We start from the raw sequence: 27866 nt of genomic DNA on the forward strand, positions 1-27866 counted from the left end.
ACGAGAGGAAAGAGCGCGCGGCCGCTGAAACACAAAGGAGTCTCTGATATCAGTGTGTCAGTGCTCATCCGAGCTCGGCTGGATTGTGCAGAGTTCCTGCAGGTTTCCGTGTGTCGTGGATGCCCTGCTGATCCTCCTCCACTGACAGACATGCACGAGAGCGAGATGAGGCTGAAGATGCGCGTCAGGCGCATTAAAGAAGGGCGAGATCTGAGAGGTGAGCTGGAGAGTGTGTGTGTGTGTGCTTGGAGAGTGTGTGTGCTTGGGATTTAGATAAACAGTAAGATTTTGCATGCACCTTTTTCGTTATTTGTGATTCATCTGCCTTGAATTTGTACTTTTCCACTCTGTTAGTGTAGTTATGGGAGTGTATGAGAATGCATCATGTGGTTTTCAGTGTGTGTGCATATGTGTGTGTGTGTGTGTGTGTGTGTGTGTGCAAGTGTGTCTCCCGTTCGCTTCATCTTATTGCATCTCAGTGACCTCATCCTCCTCCTTATGTTTGGACATCGATGACAAGCCGTCATGAGTTTCGATCTTCGACTTAATTTAAATACATGACCATTCATTGAGTGAATGCAAACAGGAGGTTATTTTCCAAGGAATATATATATATATATTATATTCCTTGGGAAATTACCTCCTGTTTGCATTCACTTACAGTTAAATAAATAAATCAATTATAAAGTAAAAACATAATATAACAATACTTATTTTAATAAATAAATAATATTATATTATAAATATTAATTATTTATTCTTAAAATTAAATATTTATAAAAACATTATTTATGACAAAAATAATTATACATATTAAAAATTTAAATAAAATAATTATAAATACATGATAAATGTCTAGAATATTACATCAAATATTTAAATAAAGAAAAACATAACACATGATTTGAGTATTTGTTTTACTTCACATGTAACCATTTTGTTTACATATAAGAGGAGACAAACTTTGTCTTTTTTTAGGTCTCTCACTGATATTTTATTAATATTAATATTTGTTAGTATTTGAAAAAAAAAAAAGTGTGTCTTGCATGTGTGTTATTTGATGAACTCTGCTTTGTTGCAACTCTCCCTCTCTCTCACGTTTCTTATTCGGAGTGTGCCAACACATCGCAGGTGAAGATTTGAACTATTTCAGCAGATTGTAATTGCCTTCAATCTATCATGCGCTGACATCAACAGCAGGAATATGGAAACCTGATGGCTGCGAGATTTGAAATATGACATTGTGTCATTCCATAAATCTCAATGTGCCTGGACTTGCTGCAGTATCACATTTAGCATGCTTTCTGTAAGCTCCTGCTAAGCAAGGCCCTAAATACTACAGATCTCTATTTAGCCCTCACACACTCTCTCTCTCACACACACACACACACACACACACACACACACACACACATATTCTGGCAGATAATGCACATGTGATTTAATTTCAAACAGCTTGGTTTGAATACCTTTTGAGTGTTTATTAAAAAATAATACAATCTGCACAAAGCCAATCAATCACCCTCTCTGCAAGTCTGGCGTGTTTTACTCACGCTTTGAGTTTTCCATGAGGATATTTCGGGAGACTGATATCACTGAGATCTCCAGAGGGGGGATCTGTGCTGCTTTTCCCTAAATCCAAATTCAGAAGCTGTAATATTTGTGGTCACTTGAGCTGAATAACGACACCATTGTCTGCCGCTTTACCACTGAATCTCTTTCATAATTGACGATTTCTGCAACACTGACACTGATATGTTCCTGTTTATTACTGTGAATCTGGATTATATAATTAGTGCTACATTAATGTGACTTGTCTATTTCAAACCGGATGTTCAGGAAAACCAAAACATATTTTTGTGGAAGTCACCACTAAGTTTATGCAAAACAAAATGTATAATTTGTTCACACTGCAGTAAAATCAATACTGAAGTGATTTTGATGTCAGCGAGCCTCGTGTGATGATGGGTTTGCTCCTCCCGTCTGTCCGACGGCCTCAGGACTCGCTGACATCATGCATTAGGAATGTCAGCCGACCAGGTCCGCACTAACTCAGTTCATGTCTGCGTCTCTGTCCTCTCGCTGGTGTGTGCATGAGCTGAGACTGGAGACCTGTGGGCTGTGGTGTCATGAAGCAAGCTAATCAGTGCTGGATGTTAACCCTCGTGTCAGAGCATGTTCACCTCGCCTGGTGCCAGAGCACAGCGAGCTAGTCAAAACTTCTGGAGTGCATGTGTGTGTGTGTGTTTGTGTGTGTGCATGTTTTTCTATCCCGGTGGGGACTTAACCCTGAATGCACACACACTCATGGCGACTCGTGTCACTGTGGACAACAAGCTTATAAATCATACAGAATAAATTTTTTGGAAAATGTAAAATTGCAGAAATTAATGCGTGATGGGTAGGTTTAGGGGTTGGGTTAGTGTGTGTGTGTGTGTGTGTGTGTGTGTGTGATGGGTAGATTTAGGGGTCGGGTTAATGTGTGTGTGTGTGTGTGTGTGATGGGTAGGTTTAGAGGTCGGGTTAGTGGTTATTGTAAGAGGACAGAATATGCAGTTTGGACAGTGTAAAAACCATTACGTCTATGGCGAGTGTGTGTGTGTGTGTGTGTGTGTGTGTGTGTGTGTGTGTGTGTGTGTGTGTGTGAAGAGACGGCCTGTTGGCCACCCGCTTGTTGAGCGATGATGTCATCCTGCTTGGCGGTTGCTTTTAATAGCTGGAAACAGGCAGGCCTTGATCTGGGCCTTAAAGGAACAGGCACTCTTTTAAACAAAGCACTTTGCTGATTTGCATATTCAGTTATTTTCTATATAATCTTCACCCCGAGTGAGTATTTACTCAGAAACTTCCTGGTAGCTTGTTAAACTCTTAGCATGAGGTTACACCGGTGTAATTTGAGTATCACTGGCACTTTTCTTCCGTGACAAGCCGGGTGCTGATGTCATGTGTGACTCATGTGAAAGGGTTTTTCAAACGGGTCTGTTTGGTTTGACTCACACAGCAGATCTAATGGCTGAATGATGTCATGCGAACATACGCTGAAAAGTCCAGAACTCTTTATCTTTTGTGAATGAGAGAGTGAACTGGGCTAGTGAATGTGTGAATTGGATGGATGGCAGGGTAAATGAATGGACTGATGGATGAATAAAAAAATGAGAGGTTTGCCTTTGTGTCAACCTTCACACACATACACTTACCGTAGAGACTCTTACTTCATGAGCTCATCTGCTTTTAATCCTTCATATTCAAACATTTGTTGCTATTTAGTTTCTCTAGTCTATTTCATAACTCAGTCATTCTCTCATCTTGACTTGCGTGTGCCTGTGTGTCTCAGACGAACGATCCGGGCGAACTCACACACTCGCTCAGTGACGTCATGGCGTCTGCAGGCTCTTCTCGGAGCGTCCAAGATTAGACGAGCGAGCGCTGGCTCCACACTGGCATTTACAGCTCAACAAGCCACAGTTTCTGTGGAAATAAAAGTCATTTATGTTCATTTGAGGAACTACACAGTCACACTGTGAATTTGAGGTCATCTGTGGCTAAAGCAAATAAAAGAGGCTTCATTCGAAAAATATTGAGGTCATTACATTGGCTTGCCATGTGTGTTACGTACGTGTTTTTTATAGAGTGAACCTGTCTGTCAAGTTGCTTTGGAATGATATTCATTATGATATATTTACAAGGGCTATTCAAAATTTGAAAATAATACAAACTAATTATGGTAGCACTTTATTGTACAGCCCTGTTACCCAAACATATGAACCTACACTCTAAAAAATGCTTTTTAAATGCAATTTTGGGTCGAATATTGACAAACCCAAACGTTGGATTAAAAATGCTATTTAAAACGGGTGGGTTTGTCCATATTTGACCCAAAATTGGGTTAAAACAACCTAGCATTTTTTAAAAAGTGTATTACAGTAATTAATTACAATAACTGGGTAATAACTATAGGCACTAACCCTGAACTAACCTTGACCCCATGTAGTTACCTTATATAACCCAGTATGTTCTTAGGTAAGTACATGCAAGTACAAATACTGTAAAATAAAGTGCAACCAGAATTATTTGTTTATTAATTGTAACTTAGTCTATAATATCACTTTCGGGATATTTTTCACAATAAAAGTGTGTGTGTGTGTGTGTGTGTGTGTGTGTGTGTGTGTGTGTGTGTGTGTGTGTGTGTGTGTGTGTGTGTGCTTCCTCTGAGTTCTGGTTTGGTGTCAGTGTTTCTGTGGCCTGCCTCGTTCCCACTGTGAGGAAGATGAGATCAGTCAGGAAGCAGGAGAGCAGAGAATCAGACACTGACACACAATCTGCCTTGTAAAGTGGCATGTCTCGGCTTTCACCACTCCATTGCTTTTCTCATTTCCTTTTCAGAGAGGGATTTCTCCGCTCTCGCAGCCCAGCAGCAATGTAGACCCGTATTTGTTGGTTACAAAATGGTTTGCTTGAGTGAAAGAGTAAACATTGGTTCAGGGAGTGTAAAAATATACCACAGTATTCTTCATCCTGGTGGAGGGTCATCTACTGTACGCCAAGTGTTCTGGATATGCTTGTGTGGCTTAAGCGGAATTGAAATGGCAGGATATTTCTGCTGCGCCGGAAAGGCTTGTTGGCCCCTGTGGAGTTTGTGTTCGGGGTTCATGTGCAATTCAGTCGGTTAGGATGTTTGGAAAACCCCTTCATTGTACTATTATTGCATTCTTACCGTAGGTGATTGAGTTTACAGCAAACTGTGTGTGTGTGTGTGTGTGTGTAAGAACAATGGGTCTGATTCACTAAAACCTTTTCACAAACAAATCATGAATCATCATGAATCAAATTTTATTCTTAATTTGAAGGAGCAACTGAAATCACATGTATGCAAAAAAATCACATACTAATTTTATACATTTATATTCCATCTTAAATATATTTCATTATTGTGTGGAAAGCCCTTATATGGACATGGTTTGGGCGTGTTTTATGCAACGCCTTTAGAATATTCCAAATTCATTAATTAAGGAAAAAATCCACACACATATCGTGAATTAGGCAGAATTATTTTTCCGTGAGAAGTTACTATAAATACGAATAAGACTCAGTGTACATACACACGAGGGGAGGAATACATATTATGGTTTTGCTATATTGGTTTGCCCTAAATGTGTTTTGCATACTGAGTCAAATACGATGATATTATTCGTCTTAAAACAGTTCTCTTCTTCTCTGTTCCCTTTCAGGTGGCTTTGCAGCTTTCTCCTCTTGTTTCCCTGACCTGTGTGAGAGTAAACCAGCCACTATTGTACCTCTCAGCCTGTCCCAGCCCTGTTTACCTGTGGCCAACATCGGTCCCACCCGGATCCTGCCACACCTGTACCTGGGCTCTCAGAGAGACGTCCTCAATAAGGTTGGTAGACCTAAAAAAAATGATAAATTCTGGGGTTTTCAGAAGAGGAAGTCATCATGATGATTCCTCTTCCTCAACTATGCATGCATAGTTGGGTTTGATTCTATAGCGGTCAACAGAAAACACAGCAAATACAATTTTTGCCTTCCCATTCGCCCCAATAGCAAAAGGAAAAATGGATTATGTGTTTTTATGACTTTACAAAAGAGCAAAAAAGTATGGAGAGACTGATTAAGATGGTCAGAAGAGACAAAGATGTCAGATTTTTCAGTCAGGAAATGCTTTCAGTTTGTGTTGCGCAGACATAACAAATTCATGAGGCATCATCAGATAACCAGGAATAGTTTTCTTCTACCTGGAGGGTGTTTGTGCATACCTTGGAATGATTGAAGTGTATCGCATATCTCATCACTTACTTAGATAACAGGCAAGTGAACGCATTCCAGAAAATACTTTCAATGATATTGGGCTGACTTAAATGTTAGCCCTGTCAAGTTGACACGAAACTCACCACCAAAACATTTTTTCCTGACATATTATCTGTCTAAATATCTCTCATTTACAAAAGCTTCAGCATGCATGACAAACAGAGTCTGATACAGCTGGAATCTGCTCAAGGAAGATGACGGAAACTGTCTGTGGAATTTCTTTGGAATTAGACTGTCGGCTTGAACTTATGCAAAACTTCCATCTTTTAACAGGAACTGATGACTCAGAATGGCATCACATATGTCTTGAATGCCAGCAACACCTGTCCCAAACCCGACTTCATCAGCGACAACCACTTCATGCGCATTCCCGTCAACGACAGCTACTGTGAGAAGCTGCTTCCTTGGCTGGACAAAACCAACGAGTTCATTGGTAAGAATGCCAGACTATATGGTTTGCTGAATGGGCAATGGAGTATTCTAGAAGGCAAATTTGAAGTTAGATCCTCTCAGGTTTGAGGTTTGGTTAACACAAGCCATCTGTGCATCAGCGTTTGAGGGAACTATGAGTAATGGTGGGCGAATGAGAGAAGCTGCTTCCTTGGTTGGACAAAACCAACGAGTTCATTGGTAAGAACCATAGACTGTAAAAAAAATGTGGACGTAGTGTCCGTGACGTCACCCGTAGTCTGGCGGATTAGCTGAGGTGACGTGACGCTAACAGACAGCAGACAAACGGCTAGTAGAGACATCAGCGGCAATCCACCTGTCACTCAAATGGCCACGGCCTTAATTATGCAGATCTTTAAGGCTTAATATAATTTAAATGGATGAGTTATAAAGAAATTCACCCCCCTCACTGTCGTCATGAAGGGCAAAATTAGCTATATAGACCAAAACCACTTTTTTCACCAGGCTGTAAACGTGTTTTTTTATTCTGCTGGAAAGTTGGGCATTTTAACATGGGGGTCTATAGGATTGACTCTCTTTTGGAGCCAGTCTCTAGTGGCCAGTCGATGAACTGCAGTTTCTGAATGGACAATGGAGTATTCTAGAAGGCAAGTTAGAAGTTAGATCCTCTCAGGTTTGAGGTTTGGTTAACACAAGCCATCTGTGCATCAGCATTTGAGGGAGGTATGAGTGATGTCAGCATTTGAGGTGGGCGAATGAGATTACCTCATGCTTTGTGTGCAATTTAACAGTGGAACTGCTTTTGACCAGTTTGCTGTTTCTCTCTATCCACAGACAAAGCCAAGGTGTCAAACTGCAGAGTCATCGTCCATTGCTTGGCTGGCATATCCCGCTCTGCAACCATTGCCATTGCCTATATCATGAAAACTATGGGCCTGTCTTCAGATGATGCCTACAGGTAAAGCTCTTTGGGTGTTCAGATACTCTATGGACAGCCGAAAAGACCAGCGTAGAGGCCTACGGTTGTTCCTGGTCAAGCTGGCGGAACAGCATAGTCTTATTGTTCACCAACCCAAAAATGCAGGCTTAGTAAGCCCATGACGGGGACCAACATAATGTTTGCATCAAATGAAATATGGCATCTAGCAGATGTTGTGTTTTGGATCCAGGTCCTCATTAGGAGATGCTGATATTCTTAACTAGTTTAATTGGTCAGTCATGCTGTTTACCAGTCTATGTCGGTCCACTAGCTAGACCAAGACAATCAGAAATGTAATAACAATCAGGTTCATTAGTTAACATTAGTTGATGTATTAACTAACATGAGCTAACAATGAGCAATACATTTGTTACTGTATTAGTTCATCTTTGTTAATGTTAGTTAATAAACATACAGCTATTTATTGTTTTTTCATGTTAGTTTACAGTGCATTAACTAATGTTAACAAATACAACCTTTGATTTTAATAATGTATTAGTAAATGTTGAAATTTACATTAACTAAGATTAATAAATGCTATAGTAGAAGAATTGTTCATTTTTAGTTCATGTTAACTAATGAACCTTATTGTGTAAAGTGTTACCAATGTTTCTAGACAGGACTTAGGAAACCAGTTGTCGGGTATTAAATTGAATTTTTCACATCTGCCATTCCTGTAGGTTTGTGAAGGACCGTCGGCCATCAATATCTCCAAATTTCAACTTCTTGGGTCAGCTGCTGGAGTTCGAGAGAGGTCTGCAGATGAAGAAGAGTCTGCCTTGTGACCCCATAAGGTTATCGGGGAAGCCGACTGAAGAGTTGGCAGATGTCCGACAGACGGAGAGCGAACACTGTGACCAGAGGAACCCTCAAACTACAGAGATCAGCATAAAGCCTCCGTCGCCAACCTCTCTGCAGAAAGACCTAAGCTCCCTTCACCTGTCCACCGAACGAATCCTTCAAAACAAACGGCTCAAGTGCTCCTTCTCCCTTGACATCAAGTCTGTCTACTCAGAGAGACAAAACCAGCAATCTTCTCCGTCAGACTCTGAAAACATCCCCAAACTCTGCAGACTCGAGAGCCTAAAGACTAGCAACGGAGTATGTCAACACCCTTCGAAGGTAAACCCTACAGACTCGCAGTGTACTAACAAGACAAGAACGATCCAACAAATAGAGAGGTGGGAAAATGGCGGCTTTGAGAGGTTATCCACCACCGCTCTTTCCCTCAATCTGAAGAAGGGAAACTGCGGGCCAAGATCGCAGGATCCCATTCGCGAGACCAACTTGAAGGCGCCTACTTTCCTCAGCTTGCCGTTGGGTTCATCCGCTAATTGGACCACGCACAGAGGCTCGAATCAAGCCAGCACCCCGATCACACCCACGGGTGACTGCCCTTGGTTCTTAGGCACTAATTTGGCACCATCTACTGGGAACCCAATGCACTTTGGCAGTGGTCCTGCTTTCACGGCTTACAGTTGCAGTGGCCAATCTGGCACCTCAAAGCCCGGCGTACGCCGAAGGGACGAAACGCAGGACTTTCAGAACAGCTGGCTGGAGGAAGGGAAAGCGGTCGTCTGCGGTGTATCGCAAGTGGACACGAAGTACAAGCGGCGCAGCTGCCAGATGGAGTTTGAAGAGGGTATTAACACGACACAAAGCAGCGAGGAATTTGGGAAGCTGGGAAAGCAGTCCAGTTTCTCCGGGAGCATGGAGGTCATCGAGGTATCATGACAAAGATGACGATCTAACACGAAGGCAATAACTCCAGATTATTTATGAGTTCTGTTGTTGAAGAGCTTTGCATCTATGAGGGACTGAAGTCTGCCGCCTTTTCAGGCTAGGGTTGAAAGAGGAGAGTTGAGGAAATGTATTAGGAATGACAGGATACACATTGGTTTTGCAGAAAGCAAAGAATACCAGTGTTTTTTTAAAGGAGCTTATAGACATATACATGATATGCACTCACACCAAAGACCTTTTCTGGCATGTCATCCTAAAGTAGACTCAAAATGAAGGAGGATATACTTCTAGCATGACCATACAGAGACACTAAACCTGAAAGAATGAAATGAGTGTGTGTGTGTGTGTGTTTATGCTGGTTTTGATGCAAATTAGGGCAGCCGCACTTAACGGTGACTTCTTACCTTCTGGGGGAACTGTTTGTATGCCCAACTTTGAGAAGATGTAATTGCTGTGCGACATTTATTTTTTGTCATTGCCCAATGTTCTATTTAGCTAGAAATTGAGTAAAGAGGGGCACATGCATTCAATGATGTCACTATTCAGTATTATACATTTTATCCACGATGTAATAAAAGAGTGAAAATATGAAGTGTATGTTAAACTGGGGTTCTCCCAGATCTACTACTGTGCACTGAGCATGCTCAGAACGGCTGGCTACCTACAGACTGACAAGCTGCTTCCGGCAGCACTATGTACTAAACTGTAAATCTAGACAATTTGCATATATGTGTAAAAGAATATTTCATTTTAATGGTCTATTTAAAGTTTCATGCAATGTTGCTTTAATTTATTGTATTGGTTTCATTCTGGCAATGAGCAATAATATATTATTTGAAAACGTTTCGGCCTTTGTCTGAGTCTCTGATGCAAATATTGTAGGCTACATCATAAACACGTGCGTTTATAATTGCTATAAATTGAAGAACTACAACACACACACACACACGTTTATTTGTTTGTACTATCAACATTTTCTCAAATTTAAATTTGTCCCAAAAGAAAGCAAGTTTGCTCACACAAATAGACACACACACACACACACACACACACACACACACACAAACAATCTCTCTCTCTCTCTCTCTCTCTCTCTCTCTCTCACACACACACACACACACAACAGATAGATAGACAGACAGACAGACAGACAGACAGATAGATAGATATACAGATAGATAGATAGACAGATAGACAGATAGATAGATATACATATATACAGATAGATAGATAGATAGATAGATAGATAGATAGATAGATAGATAGATAGATAGATAGATAGATAGATAGATAGACCAAAAAAAGCATAACACAATTGCCTCTTTCCACATGCATACATGTAAATATGATGCATACAAAATATTTGAAATCAGTCATTACCCTTTCATTACACTAATGTTGAATATGATAATAGAATGAGACAACAATAACCTACAACGGATTACAGCGCTGAGGTTAATTTCCTAATATTAAAGTTGCGATCAACATCTAAATCTAATTGTGTGTAAGTGATGTTCGTTACTAAGTGTTAGAGTCTGTTGTGGAAGGTGTTGTTTGGAGGAGACAGATTTGTGATGCTTTGTTATAGACTTTCCATTAATGCGCTTGACACTGTAAGATTTGTGTTCTGTTTTCTATATGGTCAGGATCTATTTTTGGCCGCGTTTCTGTAGGAAACCGTGTGTGTGTGTGTGTGTGTGTGTGTTTGTGTGTGTGTGTGTGTGTGTGTGTGTGTGTGTGTGTGTGTGTGTGTGTGTGCGAATGTGCAATCGATGAAAAAGACTTTCACATTACAGCAAATGCATTTCAGACAACTCGGCACTAATGAAGGTAACCATTCACTTGATAATGATCTGCACCTTACTGAAGCAAAACACACACACACACACACACACACACACACACACATACACACCAAAGGCGTTAAATTTACAACTGTAGCCTACTTGACTGATTGAGTGGTTTTAAATCTATGAGCCCTAATTGTCTTTTGCGTGCCAGATTCCTTGTTGGAGTGTAATTAGGAGAAGGACATAATGATGTGTGTATGAGAAATATAACTCAGTATCTTCCTCTGGCTTCATCTGGGGCTCATATTGAGTAACCCAGCTAACAGGGAACGTCTGGAAAGGTTCTCTCAAAGTTATGAACAAACCTCCCTCCAGTAACATTAGTAGAATGTTCATTTACAGTTTTCTGGTCTTTATTAATGTTCTTAAAATGTTAGCACACACAAAAAAAGTTATTTATACATCATTCATGGGACTTTTTTTTTTTCTGAAACATTTTAGTTGGACGTTTGTCTAATGTTTTTTTTTTTATGTTACTAGTTTCAGAATGTTCAGAGAACATTTAAAAGTAACATTTAATTAATTAATTAATTAATTAATTAATTAATTAAATAGTTCTTATTTTTGTTTGCTGGGAATCCAGAGACTGCGTAAACACTGGGGAACCTTGAGTATTTGGTTTTATGAATGCTCATCTACTGTATATAATAATTTTTTATACATGCATCAGTGTTGTGGAAGCTAATGTTAAACTAGCAACTGTTAAAGGAGTCATGACCTAGTATTACCTTGGATACCTACTGCTGTATTATAGTCTTTCAGGCCCTTCTAAAAAAGAAAAGTGGAAAAAAAATAAACACAGAGCTCCTCAGACCCTTATTTCTGAAGGCATTATTGTCTCGCGAGATCTGATGCGATATTTTGGCTGTCGTGGACAGTCATTTTAATAATGCAAATGTGGGGCGCGTTGATTGGTGATTGGTGATTGATGACATCATGGCGCAAATTATGAATGAACCCGACCCGACCCGAAGTATGAGGCGCCGTTTAGGGCTTAAATCAAACTTCATTCACGCACACATATATGAAACACGCTTGCATACATACTAAGTAGTCACACATACATGTATATGAACTCTCCACGCACATACTCATTTGAGACGCGAGCACACACACACAAACTCGCGCACATAGCTGCTACTCATATGAGACGCGAGCACACACACACACACACACAAACTAGACGGCGCCTCATATATAAGCGTTAGGCAATCAATATACAATAGCCGAATTCATGATGATCTCAGTCATTTGTTGTTTGCAAAGTAACGTTAGCAGCCATTCCCCATGTTTACCTCGAAGCTAATACTCCCGCTAGCATACAATAGCCGCATTAGCAGTTAGCTGCTGTTTGTTACACAGAGTAGAGCAATAAAAACACATTCTTACTGTTTCTATTGCAGGCAAGTGTCTGATTGTTGAAAATGGCCCCTTTTTCCCGAGCTTCGATGCCAACTTCGCCTGATATTGCCTCAAATTTGTGAAGGATTCCGGCGTAAAATGTTTAGTTAGCACAGACACATAACGTTAAGCCAGTGGGAAGGGTTGTAGGAACCGCGTCATTAAAAATGAATTTAATCCACTGGTCCCTGACAGCTTGGTCCGTTCTTGGGAGAGAAAACACATTTACATGTTGATTCTGGCAGTCAACAACAGAGCAACTCAGTGTGCACTACGTTTCTGCTTCTTTCTCGACTGAATATGAGGGGAGAAGGGGCGCCAGGGCGCACTTCCTGTGGCAGGTCTGCGGTGTCCATATATGGTATATCCTGCCCCGTCATGACGTCAAGTCGGGGCTGAAATCAAAATCTCGTATTTGAGTGCGCGTGCACGCGCGCTGGTTTATGAACCCTGGGGTAAACGAACGCTTCACTTTTAAATATCGGCTTCCCGGCCAGTGTATAATCGTTAGGCAATCATAACATACATTGATTCTCGTGGAAAAGTGAAAATTGCAGGTCATGACTCCTTTAATCAAACTTCAGTAATTAAACTATACCTTTAAAAAAGTGAATACAAGTTATACCGTGTGCTTTAATTTTGATGGCAGTATTTAACTGCACAAAAAGGAGGATCTCAGTTAAAGGGATAGTTCACCCAAAAATGAAAATTATCCCATGATTTACCCTCAAGCCATCTTAGGTGTATATATATATTTTTTTTTTAAATATAACTCTGATTATGTTCATCTGAAAGAAGATACACCTAGGATGGCTTGAGGGTCAGTAAATCATATAAATAATTTTCACATTTGGGTGAACTAACCGTTCAAGTAGAATTAATAGGCTATAAAAGCTAAATTTCTATAAGTGAGCAGAGAAACATAATGACAAACAGGATAATTTAAAGGGGTGGTAGATTATGATTTGACATTACAAATTTTTTTTTTTTTTTTTTTTTTAATGATTCAATGACTCACTCATAAAGTTACTGGATGAATCAGTGTTTTTTTTAAAGGGGTGGTTGATTATGATTTCACTTTTTTAACTTTAGTTAAACTTTTTAAGGACTACAACAAACGGCTGGTAGAGACTGCACAACATTCATCCCGGGTTAGTGACATCACCAAACCTAAAATTTGCATAAACTCCGCCCCCGAGAACGCGAATTATAGTTGATCAAGACAGAATATGCTAATCAATGACTAGAAGATAACTACACATCAGCTTCATAAATTCATCAACTAACCATTCAGAAATGTCCTGTTGCTTCTACATGTTGTCACTTCTTCTCGAGTCTCTCCATCATTGTCTGAACAAAGTTTGAACATAAAAGGCTAAAAGTTTTTGAAATTTTCAGTGCATGTGTGTGTGAGTGCAAACTCTTGAAGCTCCGCCCTCTGTGCCGGGAGCAGCAGCTCATTTGCATTTAAAGAAACAGACACAAAACAGTGCGTTTTTGCTCACCCTCAAAAAAGACATCTTGCACTTTAATACTGACATCTAGTGTGGTGTGGGTTCAGTGTGGATTGCCGGCGTAATTGATGTAGACACTAAGCCATGGTTAGTAAGTCATGATTCATTTATTCCATGAGGAAAAGCCTGTCCTAGAGAGGGGTGACCCATGATCTCAACATCGTCCTCCATGAGGCGACCTGCTCCATGTACAATCATTTGTTTTAAGTGTAAAATTATGTAAATAATGAAAAAACAACAACAGTTTTCACCTTTAATCTGGGAACACGAAGCGTAAGATGACGTGTGTTTGAAGGCCTGTGTGTGAGAGAGCGTGTGAAGAACCGATAAAGAGAAGATTTGATTATATCCAGACGTGACACTGTGATGTGGAGTCCAGACGCTCTATATGGAAACTATTAAAGGATGATTATGTCATAAGGCCATTTTTCTCTTTCCATGATCAAGAGCAAGTGACTAATACTGCTTTAAAAATAAACAACACTTCCCATCCTGCTTCTCTCCATTTCACCCTCCTCGAGACTTGCATAAGCTTCATGCAGTGAACTACTTGTGTTCCAATTAATAGAGGCCAAGATCATTATTGTAAATCAATAAAATCATTTTAAATGTCAGAATACAGTGGTTTAGGAGATGTTTTAGAAGATGTGAGGTGAATTATCATTAGGGTTATTATTAACTAAAAATTGAAATGATATACAGTATAATATATTGCATATGGCATATAAAAATAAATAAATAAAAAAAACATAAACTTATTTTATTTCAGCTAGTTTCCAAGGCAACATTAAAGGGGTGGTTCGGGATTTTTGACATCGGACCTCATTTTTAAGTCAGCCTGGTTGTTATTCATCAGTGGAGACATTTTTTAAAAAAAATTATCCAGTCCTTATATTTGGATAGTTAGCCGATGCTAGGCTAGCGCGAGTCAAGGGTAGATGTTAGCCAGCCATTAAAAACCGTTTTACCGTGTCCGTTTACAGTGCACCAAACGCAAATCAATTATAACACTAGACTATCGATGCAAATGTACGTTGAGAGAATAATGTTAGAAATCAAACTTACCTTTCATCTCAATGATCCCAAAGGAACTAGTTTATCAGCAGCTGCGGAATTTTACTTTGCTCCAGTTGGTAATGCGGCAAAAAGTAAACACAGAACAGAAGAGCACTACAGTGTGTGCAGTACATGTGTGTACCGGCTCACTCGGTTGCCTAGGTAATCAATATCACTCCGCTGCTGCTGTAGACAAGGCTTATGATTACAGGGAACAAATTATAACTAATGCAATGTGATGAAAGGTAAGTTTGATTTCTAACATTATTCTCTCAACGTACATTTGCATCGATAGTCTAGTGTTATAATTGATTTGCGTTTGGTGCACTGTGGAGTGGGTAAAACGGTTTTTAATGGCTGGCTAACATCTACCCTTGACTCGCGCTAGCCTAGCATCGGCTAACTATCCAAATATAAGGACTGGATAATTAAAAAAAAAAAAATGTCTCCACTGATGAATAACAACCAGGCTGACTTAAAAATGAGGTCCGATGTCAAAAATCCCGAACCACCCCTTTAAAGGCCCGTTCACACCAAGCACGATAACTATAAAGATAACGATAAAGATAACTATATATGCGTCCACACCAACGACCGATAACGGTTTTTTTTTCTAAGCACGCGCGCGCCGCGCTGCGGTTTCAAAGTAGCGAAAATGGATGACCTGCTAGAATGGATTCTGATTGGCTGTCAGTGTTTTATCGTTTGACAGCTGGAAAAAAAATCGTTCTGAAAGTGATCCCAACGATATCGTTCCTCATATCTTTATCGTTATAGTTGTGGTGTGAACTCTGTTATTCTTTAATATGGAGAACGATTTTTAGAATTATATCTTTATCGTTATCTTTATAGTTATCGTCCTTGATGTGAACAGGCCTTTAGACTAATTTTCGTTTAGTTTAAGTGCTAAATAACTAAAAGTAAATTAACTAAAAATAAAATCATGTTGGCACAAAAAAAATGAAAACTAATAATAATGACAAAACACACAACAAAATGACAAAAAATGAAAACAGAAAATACAAAAGTAAAATCTAATTCAAAATATTGACAAACAATTTCAACAATGCTAAAATAACACTGGCCCCGTTTCTAAATCTAATAATTTATTTTATTTAGAATAGCATACAGCAATGAATCACACACAATTATACCAGGATCATGCATTAAAAAAAAGTAAATAAAATCTAAGGGTATCCTGTCAATAGTTTTTTTGCTTCCGCTTTCAGATTCTGGCTGGGTCCCGAATCATTCACCGCAGCACTTTAATGCTTCTCAAGTGCATCTATTTTCGCAGTTACAGCAGGGAGTGATCGTCCTTGGTTCCATTCATAATAAATGAGTAGGTAATGCAATGCTATCTCAAGTCTCGTGTCCTGTAATGGCCCCCTGCACAACAACCACTGTTTATGAATAAGTAATCGTGCTGCAGCTTCCACAGTGAAGCGCAATGGTCAGCATGCAGGATCAGATATGAACACAGGTCACTGAAGCCTCATGCATTATCGCGTGCGCTTATTGTCGACATTTAACAACTCGTGACTAAATAAAGGGTGCCAATGTGATTTTTTTTTTTTTTTTTTAAATGCCTCAGGTTCATTTTTTTGGTTTGATGCGCCATGTTAAAAACTGTCCGACCAATGAGATTGGCGCTTTTGTTCACCTACCTAAATTTTCCTATTGAGAATTAAACCTGCGACTTTTGGGTTACAGTCCATCTCTCTAACTATTAGGCCACAACTGCTTAAAGTCTACATGAACCGGAAGTTGTTATGGTCTGTTCTTGTGATGTATATATGAGTAAAACGGCTACAGGAAAAAATGGAGGGCGGGACTTGGTTTTGGAGCTGCTGAAGTTACAGTACTTGGTGGCGCTCAAGCTCAAAAATGTCTTGCCGAGCACACACTGATAGAAGAAGACGACGAAGAGGAAGTAAGTAGACGAAGAAGAAGATGCAACGAGGCAAGATTAATGTAGAGCTGCTGGTCTCTTTGGTGTCTGAACACAAAGAACTTTGTGACAAACACCACAGCGACTACAACAATCTTGATAAGAGGGGAAAAGTGTGTGAATGGTTTTGGCAAGCATGTAAATACTGGCTCCCTTCTTCTTCTGTGTGAGAAGCGAGTGTCAGAAGCGTAAACCTTGTGTACCGGCGTATTTATGTTTTTCAATAAGCGCCATCTACTGTCAGGGAGTGAATTTGCACTGAATTTGTGAAAATCGTTTGGGTATGAACACAAAGAACAGCTTCCAAATCCTCAGTTCTCATCTTGTTGCATCTGTCTGTCCGGCATCTCAGGAACTGCACTCCAATGATTCGAGTCTTCGCTCTCAGCAGGTCCTTCAGGATGTTGTGAAGAGGTAAAGTGTCTAAGTCCCATCATCTATCTACTGGAGTGCCTCAGGGCTCAGTGCTGGGACCGCTTCTCTTCTCCATCTACATCTCATCACTGGGATCTTTCATTCGGAAACATGGCTTTTCCCATCACTGTTATGCTGACGACACACAACTCTAACTCTCATTCCACCCAGATGATCTGATGGCAGCTTCCTGCATCTTAGTTTGTCTGGATGCCTTTCTTGCTGCATGAAGGACCACCACCTTCAACTCAGTTTTGTGAAGACAGACCTGCTTTTGGTCCCGGCAAACCCAACACTGCACCACAACTTCTCCATTCAGCTATACTAGGCTCATCAACCATAACTCCATCCAGGACAGCCAGAAACCTTGGAGTTGTGACTGATGATCAGTTGAACTTCACAGACCACATTACTAGAACATCTACAAAGATGCATATTGTCACAGTGGAATTTAGTATTTATGTCCTTTTATCCAACAATTTAATATCCAGCACAGATTATGTTAGTCTGGATAGAACAAGAGCTTGGACAAGGTGTTTAATATCATTCTCTGGTGGAGATGATGATGATGATGGAAAACATATTTTTGGCCAGACAATTTTGTCTTATACATATAGGCTATATGTATAAATATTATACTTAAGTGGACAAAATTACAGCTTGGAAGTGGCAGTAAAATCCTGACATATGTATATTGAAAATACTTCTATGTATGTATATAATTTACAGAATAAATATTGTAATGGTTTATGATTATTTCTTTCTCTTGTTTATATTACCATGCTCTTAAAAGTTTTACGATTGGAAGTTAAGCTGACAAGGGTGAAACAGTAAAACCGATATTTATGTGTAATGCATTTATAAATAAAAAATACATAAATAAATTAAATGAAGGTCTAGCAAACTTTAATGTGACCTTCATTTAACAAATAATAATAAAGTGTCTTAATAATAATAAACTCTCTTAGCTGAAGGAACGTGAGTGTGTGTGTGTGTGTGAGAGAGAGAGAGAGAGAGAGAGAGAGAGAGAGAGAGAGAGAGAGAGAGAGTGTGTGTGTGTGTGTGTGTGTGTGTGTGTGTGTGTTTATGAATGACAGAAAGGGACAGGTGTCTGATGCAGAGTCGAGGTCCTGCATCTGAATGAGCTCTGGTGAACTCTCAGCCTCAGGCTGCTGATCTCAGATGTTTCTCTATCGATCTGAGCTGAGATGTTCCCTGGAACGACCTTGTCTGTCCTGTCGGTGTTATATTCAGCCCTGCGGCTCAAACACAGTGATCTGGCTCCAGGAGCGAGTGTCATCACACTGTACCTCAGGAGGACATCTCCTCTGCAGTCTCCTCTCTCTCAGTGTTAGGAAATCCTGAAGGAACGAGGGAGGTCAAACAGAGGTGTGTGTAATGCTTCTGTTCTATTACGATTCCCATCAAAATGGACGTTTTGTAGCTTTTAGTCCATGCCTGTTCAATAGCTTTGAGGTGATTTGCTCTAGATTTCACGAGTGTCTCCAAAAGCTCAAACCCACATTTTAGTAGCCACTGTTTATTTATTTATTTTAAGTTTTAACTCTGTCGTCTATTATCTTGGAGTGGATTCACAACCAATGGTGATAGAAATGGGACAAACCTGTATTATATAACCTGCTTTTTCTGTGGTAGGTCCCAAACTCTGGAATAGTCTCCCATTCCACGTGAGGTCAGCTCCATCAATGGGCACTTTTAAGTCTTATTTAAAAAAACTTCCTTAGCTTTTGAATAAGTTATGTGTGCTTTGTTGTATGATTTTAATGTTATCATTTTTGTAAAGCACTTTGGCGCAACGTATATTGTTTGAAAATGTGCTATATAAATAAAGTTGCTTGCTTGCTTGCTATAAGACGGAAGAAAACACTGAAAAAGCAGAACACGAGTTTCTTTTGAGGATAACCGACGCCCTCTGGTGGATCTGATCAAATGATGAACAGGAAACAGAATCCATGAACTTCTTTAACACATCAAAGAAGCTTCTTTAGCTGTTTTACAATGTATAGCAATTGGTAAAAATGCTCAGGAAAGCACAGAAAAAAGACTATGAATTGTGTAACTTGTTTTTCAGATGCTTAGGTGATACATTCTGTAACTTTTAAAATCAATTACAATTTATTTTAATAATAGGTATTTCTATAAAAGGCAATATCACATTTTGAAATAATATGCTCTTGTCAAACTCAGTGATTTAAATGGTGTGTGTTATAGCTTGATTGTGTATACAATGGTGAGAAAATGAACAGGATGTATAACAGGAAAGAACTGAAGTCAGGCACTGGTCAGAAAGGAAGTCCATTTTAAAATTGGGATATAACTTACCCCTTCTTTAATATTTGACATTTTGTGCTATAACATCTAAATAAGCAAATGTTTCTATTAATGGCATTAGAAAAAAAAAAAAAAAAAAAACACACACACACACACACGAGGCCCTGTATATTGATAAATTCTTATTAATATTTATTAATTTTTAAAGTGTCATTAATGTAAAATATGAAACAAACATTTGTATTTAAAATTGTATTTAGTCAATTAAGTTGATAATAATTAAATGACCGATGACAAACCAACCAGAATCCCAGTAAAAGAGATTTATTTGATTGGTAAAATTATTCTATGATTCATATACAGGGATATGAATATGCACTTATTTAATCGCCCATATTTTAACTGAAGATGTCATAATAACAACACTAAGAATGCACTAAATGATTTCACTCAACTAACCTATAGGTTTTAATGAAAGCAAAGATGTCTGAAATGCACATCTAATTTATGGAATACTGAATAATAACCCCATTAATAAGTATTACATTCAAAAACAATAACACTATAACAGCATGCTGTATGTGGCTCATCTTACCCCAAGGGTCTAATTTGACTAAACTAAACTATAACTTTTACTCCACAAATCTAAAAACATGAATGTGTCATTAACAAATAGACACAAAAAAGTTTGATAGGCTGTTCAATAAAACAAAATGTAATAAATATCTATTTTCCAGAGAGACAAAATTAGATCAATCAACATCAAAACGGTTTTGACTGACTAAATCTCACAAATGATGATATTTAGATAAAAAAAATAGCGTAGTCATTCTACAAAAAAGTGCTGAGATGAGATTATGTGTCATATATTGTCAGGAGAATTAAAAATATGGTTGCATCTTCTTTCCCCAACCCTAACTGATTAACCAGACAGATTGTATGTGATATTTCAAAGAATACCTCTCTGCATTTATTGTACCTAGTATTGGTAACACTTTACAATAAGGTTTATTAGTTAACATTAGTTAACTATTAGTTAAAGTCCCCGTGAACCGGAAGTTGCAAACGACTTTTCTCCAGTGCTGTGACGTATATCCCAGTGAAAAGGAATATTGAACAGAGGGCAGGGTTTTACTCTAGCGCTCCTCCTCTCCATCTCTGCTCATAACAGACTAACGGTTTGAGGGGAGTGGTTAAGCGTTTCCCAAACCAATAGAGAGCCTAAGTCCCGCCCCTCCGCTTCCGGCTCATGGTACCTTATTTCGGAAAAAATATGTATGGAAGTCAATGGCGAGAGATAACTTATCTTTTTATTCCGTCTGAACTGTGCCCTGAACTACACATATGATGTTTGTCAATTTAAAAGGTAATTATGAAAGTCAAGAAAGTCGCAGTTTGTCATAAAACAGAAGAGTAACGTTTAGTTTTATGTGAAAATCGCTCAATGAACTACATCTCTCGTCTCGCACTATGTACGTCACAAGATCCGTTGCTCGTATGTGTGTATTCTGGCTCAAAACACTCAGGCATGACGGCGTTGCGTTACGATTATAATGTAAGACTATAGAAAAAATGACAGACGTTAGCTTCAGTAAAGTTAGCTTCATTCAGAGAAAAGGTATGACGTCGCATGTGCGCCTTCTGGGTTTGTAGTCTTTGTAATTACGTATTTTCACAGTCTTATACCTCAGCAGTTTTACATCAAGCTGCGACTTTCTTGACTTTAAAATGTATCTTTTAAATTGACAAACATCATATGTGTAAATCAGGGCACAATTCAAACGAGATCAAAATATTTGTTGTCTCTCGCCATTGACTACCATACAATATTTTTCCGAAATAAGGTCCCATGGTGGTCGACCGGAAGGGGTGGGACTTAGGCTCTCTATTCCTCAAACCTACGTCATCAGAGAAGGTCCTCCAATGCAGAGAGGAGGGGCATTTTCAGATTTTGATTAAAGATTACCATGGTAAAATTTTTTTTTTTAAAATATTTTCTTGCACGGATTAATTGTTCACCACAAGAATAGTAATATGCGCTAACAAAGTAAATAGGGTCAATTTTGATTTCATGGGGACTTTAACATGAACTAATAATTACCTGCACGAATAAATTAATCTTAAAATCTTGCACTGTGAACTAACAAAGTACAGCTGTATTTTTATTAACTAGCGTTAACAAAGATTAACAAATACAGGTACAAATGTATTGCGCATGGTTAGTTCATGTTAATACAATAACTAATGTTAACTAATGTACCTTATTGTAAAGTGGCACCGTTGTATTTGTTTGGTGACGTCCCCCAGACCATTTTACAGGTAATAGAATAACAGGTAAAAAAGAATAAAAATAAAAACACCGCTTAAGCGCGTCTTGCGTGCGTCACGTCTGCGTGTAGTCCTCCGCTTCGAGAGAAAACTACATATCCCAGCATGCATCAGTGAACAGACAACATCCCGGGAGAGAGGGGGTCGGCAATCGAACCTGTGTTTACTTCCGGATTTCCTGTATATGGCAGAGCTTGAAAACAGCCACTCCAGTTGCCCTACAAGCTCAGCAAGAGCCCCGTGCCCCGATCCGAGCCCGTCTCCGGTGAAGCGCGGTGCCCCGGCGACTCGGTGCCCGGAGAGAGAGAGCCCTACGCCGGCACAGACGCGGAGAGATTAGCGCGGCTTTACACGACCATTCACGGCAGAAACTCTCCTCTGCCACCCTTCGCCAAACGTCAAAGTCAATGCGGTCCTTGATCAGCGCGCTGGAGCTCATCCGCGTCTCACTAACGCGCTTTCGCTCGGAGAACACCGATTAAACCCGCAGAACGCAGATCCACACGGCGAGCTCGCGGTACCGGGGAACAGGACGAGGAGCACGGCAGCTCTAGCTGGATTTATCCCGTTCAGGCATCATGGAGTGGTTAATGGGGTGAGTGTGTTTTCAGATCATTGTCCTGATTGACCTGGTGCTCCTGCATCACAGCTAAAGGTATATTCGAAGAACGTTTAGCTAACGTTCCCAATGACGTTATTTCTGAACGTTCGAAGCGTTTCAATGACGTTCGAACTCGAGCTGGACGTTTCGAACGTTAAGAGAACATTCAAAAGTAACATTTTGCAAGATGTGTGAAGAATGACACAATGCATGTTCCATTAACGTTCCATCTTCAAACTCTACGTGCAAATGTTACTTTTGAATGTATCAAATCAACGAACATAGAACAAGACGAATATGCAACATTCCATGGATGATGTGTAAATGATGTTTTTGTGCATACGTTTCGAGAACATTATTAAAAACCAGATCATCTTGAACGAACGTTACTGCAGGAACGTTTGTTCGTGACTTTGAGAGAACCTCGCCAGCTCTGAGAACGCTCTCTGTTAGCTGGGACGGCGACTGACTAAGTCAAGTGTTTTGTGCAAATTGTCTCCCAAAAATGTCCTGTTTGCACAGTTGCAGGCTCGTGTTTCCCGGACGCTAGTGCTTTGAACTGATCGCGTGCGTGATTCTGTCATATGACGCGCCTGCTATCATCATCATCATCATCTTCGTCATCATCATCATCTTCGGCATCAGGGCTTGTCTTTTAGATTACACAATATGATCATCCTCGTCGTGTGATTGTGACAGACCCCCATCCTAAGATTTTAAATGCATATATCTTTTATAAACACCCTATTTAAACTGGAAAATTAATATTATAAATCTAAAATTAGTTTCTATTGAGCTATATTATATTTTTACTCATTATAGTAATGCATTGCTAAATGTATTTTTTTTATTTGTTAATTTAATTGTAATATATTTTTAATAATAATAATCAAACTTCACCACGACTCTAAAGTTTGGTTAATTACTCATTTTTGTTTTAGTCACATTCATTTATTTATTTTAATCGAATTGATTTGTTTGCTTATTTATTTTAATCTTATCATTCTTCTTAAAATGTATTATTATTATTTTTTTTTTTTTTTACAGTTTTTCCACTAACCTGTCATAGTATTTAGTGTGTGTTTAGTATCTCGACACATATTAATAGTGTAATAGACTAATATCCTTTTTGATTTCACTTGTCATCATTGCACACTAATATGTAAATATGTCTTGGTTATATTGTTATATATAATATTAATAATTGTCGATGTCTTGCAGCTCCAGTGAGATTTATCCCTAAAGTGCATGATGATCTTTCAGAGTTGTTTGCACAAATCAGCTTGACAAATTTGTATTTTGTGACCACAATTTGCGTACTTCGACGTGTCATACAAGTTGTTGCCAAAAAAACAGCGTGGTCTGACTGTGCTATTAATGAAAGCGGTTGAGTTTAGGTCGACGTCCGCTTCCTGAAAAGAGGCGACTCGACATGCCTTTAAAACATGTTCAGGCTTTATAGAATTCACAGTGATTATGACACAATAATAGCTCGCAGTGCAAGCATGAACTGATCGCAGGTCTGATTCTGCTTCATCATCATTAGCATCATTAGCATGTCTGCTAGAAAAAGCATCCAATGCAATCAGCTGGATATGGATGTTCAGCGTTGATGATATGTTGCATTCATGGTTGTGCTTGTTTTTGACCTTTAAACCCGTCCTGCGTGATCCTAACCGCCGCCTGCAGAGTTCCTGTGGAGGTGTCACATGACCAGGGCTTGTTTCCCTCTCTGCGCTGACCTTACAAGAGCTTGCCGTTGATTTGAGCAGTTTTTGCAGTGCATTGGTCTCAGTCTTAAAACTCATTGTCATTGAAGTAATGCTTTGGTCCAACAGAACACAGTCAGCAATGGGTTTGCACAATGTTTCTGGATTCGGCTTCCCACTTCTAGCACTTGCATGGTTTCAGGTCTCCTGGAACAGGATTGGCCAGCCCTGATCTAGAGGGATTTTGATTGGACAGAAATCTTTACAAGGCAAGATGAGTCATCAGTATTTTTCAGTCCTGTTAGTAGGGATGCACGTTATATCGGTATCGGCCAATATGATCATTTTTAATGTTGTCATTTTGAGTTTTGTTTCTGTGATTATCCTCTAAAAATATATTATAATTAGGGGTGGCACGATCCGCCTTGTTTGCCTCCGATACCGATTCCGATACCTGGGATTCAGTATTGGCCGATACCGAGTACCAATCCGATACTAAAATAATAATAATTCAAAAAAGTGCTGAATTACCTAATAAACTGTATCTGTATGCTTGACTGTGGGGAAGAGACTGTGATTATTCTTTTGTGAAAGGCTTTTAAGCTTGACTTAAACATTATTTTCCTAACTTTGTAAAACAAAAAACGGACAAAATATATAGGCTACTATATATTTAAAAAACATTTCTTTTAAAATTTTAAGCGCAGCTTTTTAATGAAGCAGCAACATATGATAGATAGGACAGAACAACTAAAGCTATCAATAAACTTTCGTTGCTCAAAAGTATTGTAATATGAAAGGCTCCAAGCGGCACGAAACGCTTATGCGCATTTCGTGCGCAGAATGATGCGCTTGAAGCGACATGGAGTCACAGTGCACAGCGACAGCACTTCGCATTGAAAAGTTCAAAGCACAAAGGGAAGAGATATTGATGCGTAGTGTTATATTATGCAATTAGTTTGAGCCTTTTAACAGTTTTAATTTCTGAACAGTAGTGCTCTCTACTCCAGTGTTGTGATCTAACAGGCATCCGGGAGAAAGTAACGTGACTCCAGCCAGATGAAGTCGCGGTCTCTCCCACCCCGAAACGCGATTGGCTATTTTTAAGAAGCAATTGGGCGGGATTTGTATGTGAAAATCTGGCAACCCTGCGTGATGCGTGTTGCTCATCTCTCTTTACGGCATGTCTCTCAGGTGTTGTTAAGCATTTGTATGACAATTTAGGACTAAGGGACGTGATCGTATCGGATCGGGTTATACTCCCGCGATTCATGCAATATCCGATCCAGTGATTTTGGCCAGTATCGGACTAATACCGATACCGAATATCGGATCGGCGCACCCCTAATAATAATTTGGGTGTAGATTTATTGGCTGATAGCCTATATCAGTCATCGGCTTTCAAATATAAAGAGTTATCGTTATCGGTATTGGCCAAAATGAATATTGGTGCATCTCTACTTAAAGGTATAGCGGAGGATCTTTCCGAATTTTAGATAAGAACCGCCCTCTCCACTTTTTGAAAAAATGCACATGCGCACAACACACTACCTGCTCCCGAGAGGGAACGCCTATTAACGTGTGCGAGGTTCTCCTCGTGCACGCTCTGTTTACAAATTGCTGTCGGCATCGCTCATACAAGATTACTTTCCAAAAGAAGATTTGCACTTTTTCTCCAAATAGCATGCCAAACTTTACCTGTCGAGTAGAAACTTCGCGACTGAGGCATCAGTGGGAAGCCCAACCTGTGTTATCAGCGCACGCCATCGTGTGAAACAATCTCCCAAAAACACTCTGATCTTGTTTCTCTCTTCTGAGGCCTTTCTCTTCTTCTCATACAGTTCGTACAAACTTTTTCTCTTGCGACCCTCAGACATTTTCAAAGGACCCGGTGAAACGGCGAGCTTCAATGAATGGCTTAGCTCTAGCTCACCAAACATAAACACCTGAAAGTGCGCATGCGCAGAAAGCGAAAACTAAGGGACGAGCCAGGGACGAGCACGTACGACGGCCTTACGTAAACATATCACCAGAATGATTGACACTTAGGTGGACCAATAGTTTACACTACCCACCCGGAAAAAGAAAATCCTCCGCTATACCTTTAAGACCTCATAAACGACTTGACTGTGGCGACTTACGACCTCACAGCTGAGAGGAATTGACTAAAACAGGCTTTAAAGGTGCAGTGTGTAATTTCTTGCCACATCTAGTGGTGAGGTTACGAACTGCACCCAACAGAAGTTATGGTGGCCGACAGGAAGTGATGTCGTTGTCTGAGACAGCAGAGAGTAGCCAGTTCAGCAATGAGGTTTCTTTACAAAGATAAATTAAGAAATTATGTTTACTTAATTATTCAGTTAAACGATGTTATTGCGAATATTATTGTCACTTGTTCATCATTGTGTCAGTGTTTTACTTGCTGACTTTAGCTCTAGCTTCTTATCATGAAGAACAACATAGTGACGAAACGAGTTTGTCCACTCAGGGACACCGTAGAAACATGTCGATGTAAGGCGACCCGCGGTGTGTGTGTAGAGAGACATGCTCATTCTAAGGTAATAAAATCTTAACGGTTCATTAAGTAAGCTCTTTATACACCACTGAAAACACAGTTATGCATATGATATTGTATTTCTGTCAACAGATCCTCCTAAATATCACACACTGCACCTTTAAGGTTTGATGGTGTGTGTTTGTGCATTGCACTGATGTGTTCCTGGGCTTTGGCCGGCTGTACCGATAACCTGACGTGACACTGTGTTTGCGAGCGTGTCTGGTATGCAACCCGTAGGCAGCTTTACATTCTTGCATCATCATTTGAAGTGTGACCGATAATGTCTGTTACTGTACGTGTCTTGTGGCTTTTCGTTTACTGTATGTCTCCAGACGTCCAACTGTGAAAACCTTCAAAAGGGTGTTTTCCTCTCAAGTGTTGTGTGTTTATAGTGGTCAGCTGTCAAATGGTGACTAGTGAAGTGCTACTAATCCTCTCTTTATGAAGCAAATTAGGCTAGCTCAAATTATAATGTAGACATGCATTTTCTGTACAGATGCTCTGAAACTATGTATTGTGAAGAGCGCTATACACAGGTTACACTTTTTTTCTGTCATTGTTACAGTATAATTATATATTTAAGTACTGAGTATTATTAAGCAACTACATGTACTATAGGGTTAGGGTTTGGTTGAGGGTTAGTTGCATGTAATTATGCATAATTTACTGTTAGTACTAGGGGTGTGCGATATGACGATTTTTGATCGTGGGCGATTAAAATGTCTCCACGATCTGCTTTTGAAGAAATATCGTAGAATCGTGCATTAGCCTATATCTGTTCTGGCGCCTCTGTCCCAACATACTGAACAACGCGACGTATATTCACATCAAATGTTAACGCAGCGGAACGGGACACTGCAGTTCACAAAAGTTTATAATTTGCATGTGCTTTAATGCCTTGTCGGTTAAACATTTAATTTGCGCGCTCATGCGCTGCTCTAACATGTGTGTTCCTCAGCGCGTACATGTGAAGCTCACATGCACTAAAAGCCTGTCTACCAGCGCCTGGATACTGGACTAAGTTATCTTTCGAGTCTTATTGTGCTTATACTGTCAAATACACACAAGGTTTACATAAAGTCGTTTATGTCTAAAGTGAAAGCAAACTTGAGAAAATTGAGAGAAAATCTGCTATATTAGACGCGTCGCGCGCAACTCTTAAAGAGACAGTAGCAATAGTAAACACGCTGCCGCTTGTCCTTAAAGGGATAGTAATAAAAAAAAAATAAAAAAAAAA

General features: G+C 39.5%; 2 protein-coding genes across 2 annotated transcripts in view; both read left to right on the forward strand.

Annotated features, from left to right (window-relative positions):
• dusp8b (dual specificity phosphatase 8b) overlaps positions 1-9800 on the forward strand; it is a 9874-nt gene extending 74 nt beyond the window's left edge. Inside the window, exons 1-5 of the mRNA XM_081371827.1 lie at positions 1-217; positions 5229-5395; positions 6097-6256; positions 7069-7192; positions 7894-9800. The exon at positions 1-217 is cut by the window's left edge and continues 74 nt beyond it. Coding sequence (XP_081227953.1) covers positions 151-217; positions 5229-5395; positions 6097-6256; positions 7069-7192; positions 7894-8947 — 1572 coding nt within the window. The 5' untranslated portion in view covers positions 1-150 and the 3' untranslated portion in view covers positions 8948-9800. The remainder of the gene's footprint in view (positions 218-5228; positions 5396-6096; positions 6257-7068; positions 7193-7893) is intronic.
• Positions 9801-21895: 12095 nt separating this feature from the next.
• Positions 21896-27866, forward strand: part of mob2b (MOB kinase activator 2b) — a 60799-nt gene continuing 54828 nt past the window's right edge. Inside the window, exon 1 of the mRNA XM_081371915.1 lies at positions 21896-22357. Coding sequence (XP_081228041.1) covers positions 22341-22357 — 17 coding nt within the window. The 5' untranslated portion in view covers positions 21896-22340. The remainder of the gene's footprint in view (positions 22358-27866) is intronic.

Source organism: Scardinius erythrophthalmus, assembly GCF_964197995.2.
Source record: "Scardinius erythrophthalmus genome assembly, chromosome: 8".
Taxonomy (NCBI): domain Eukaryota; kingdom Metazoa; phylum Chordata; class Actinopteri; order Cypriniformes; family Leuciscidae; genus Scardinius; species Scardinius erythrophthalmus.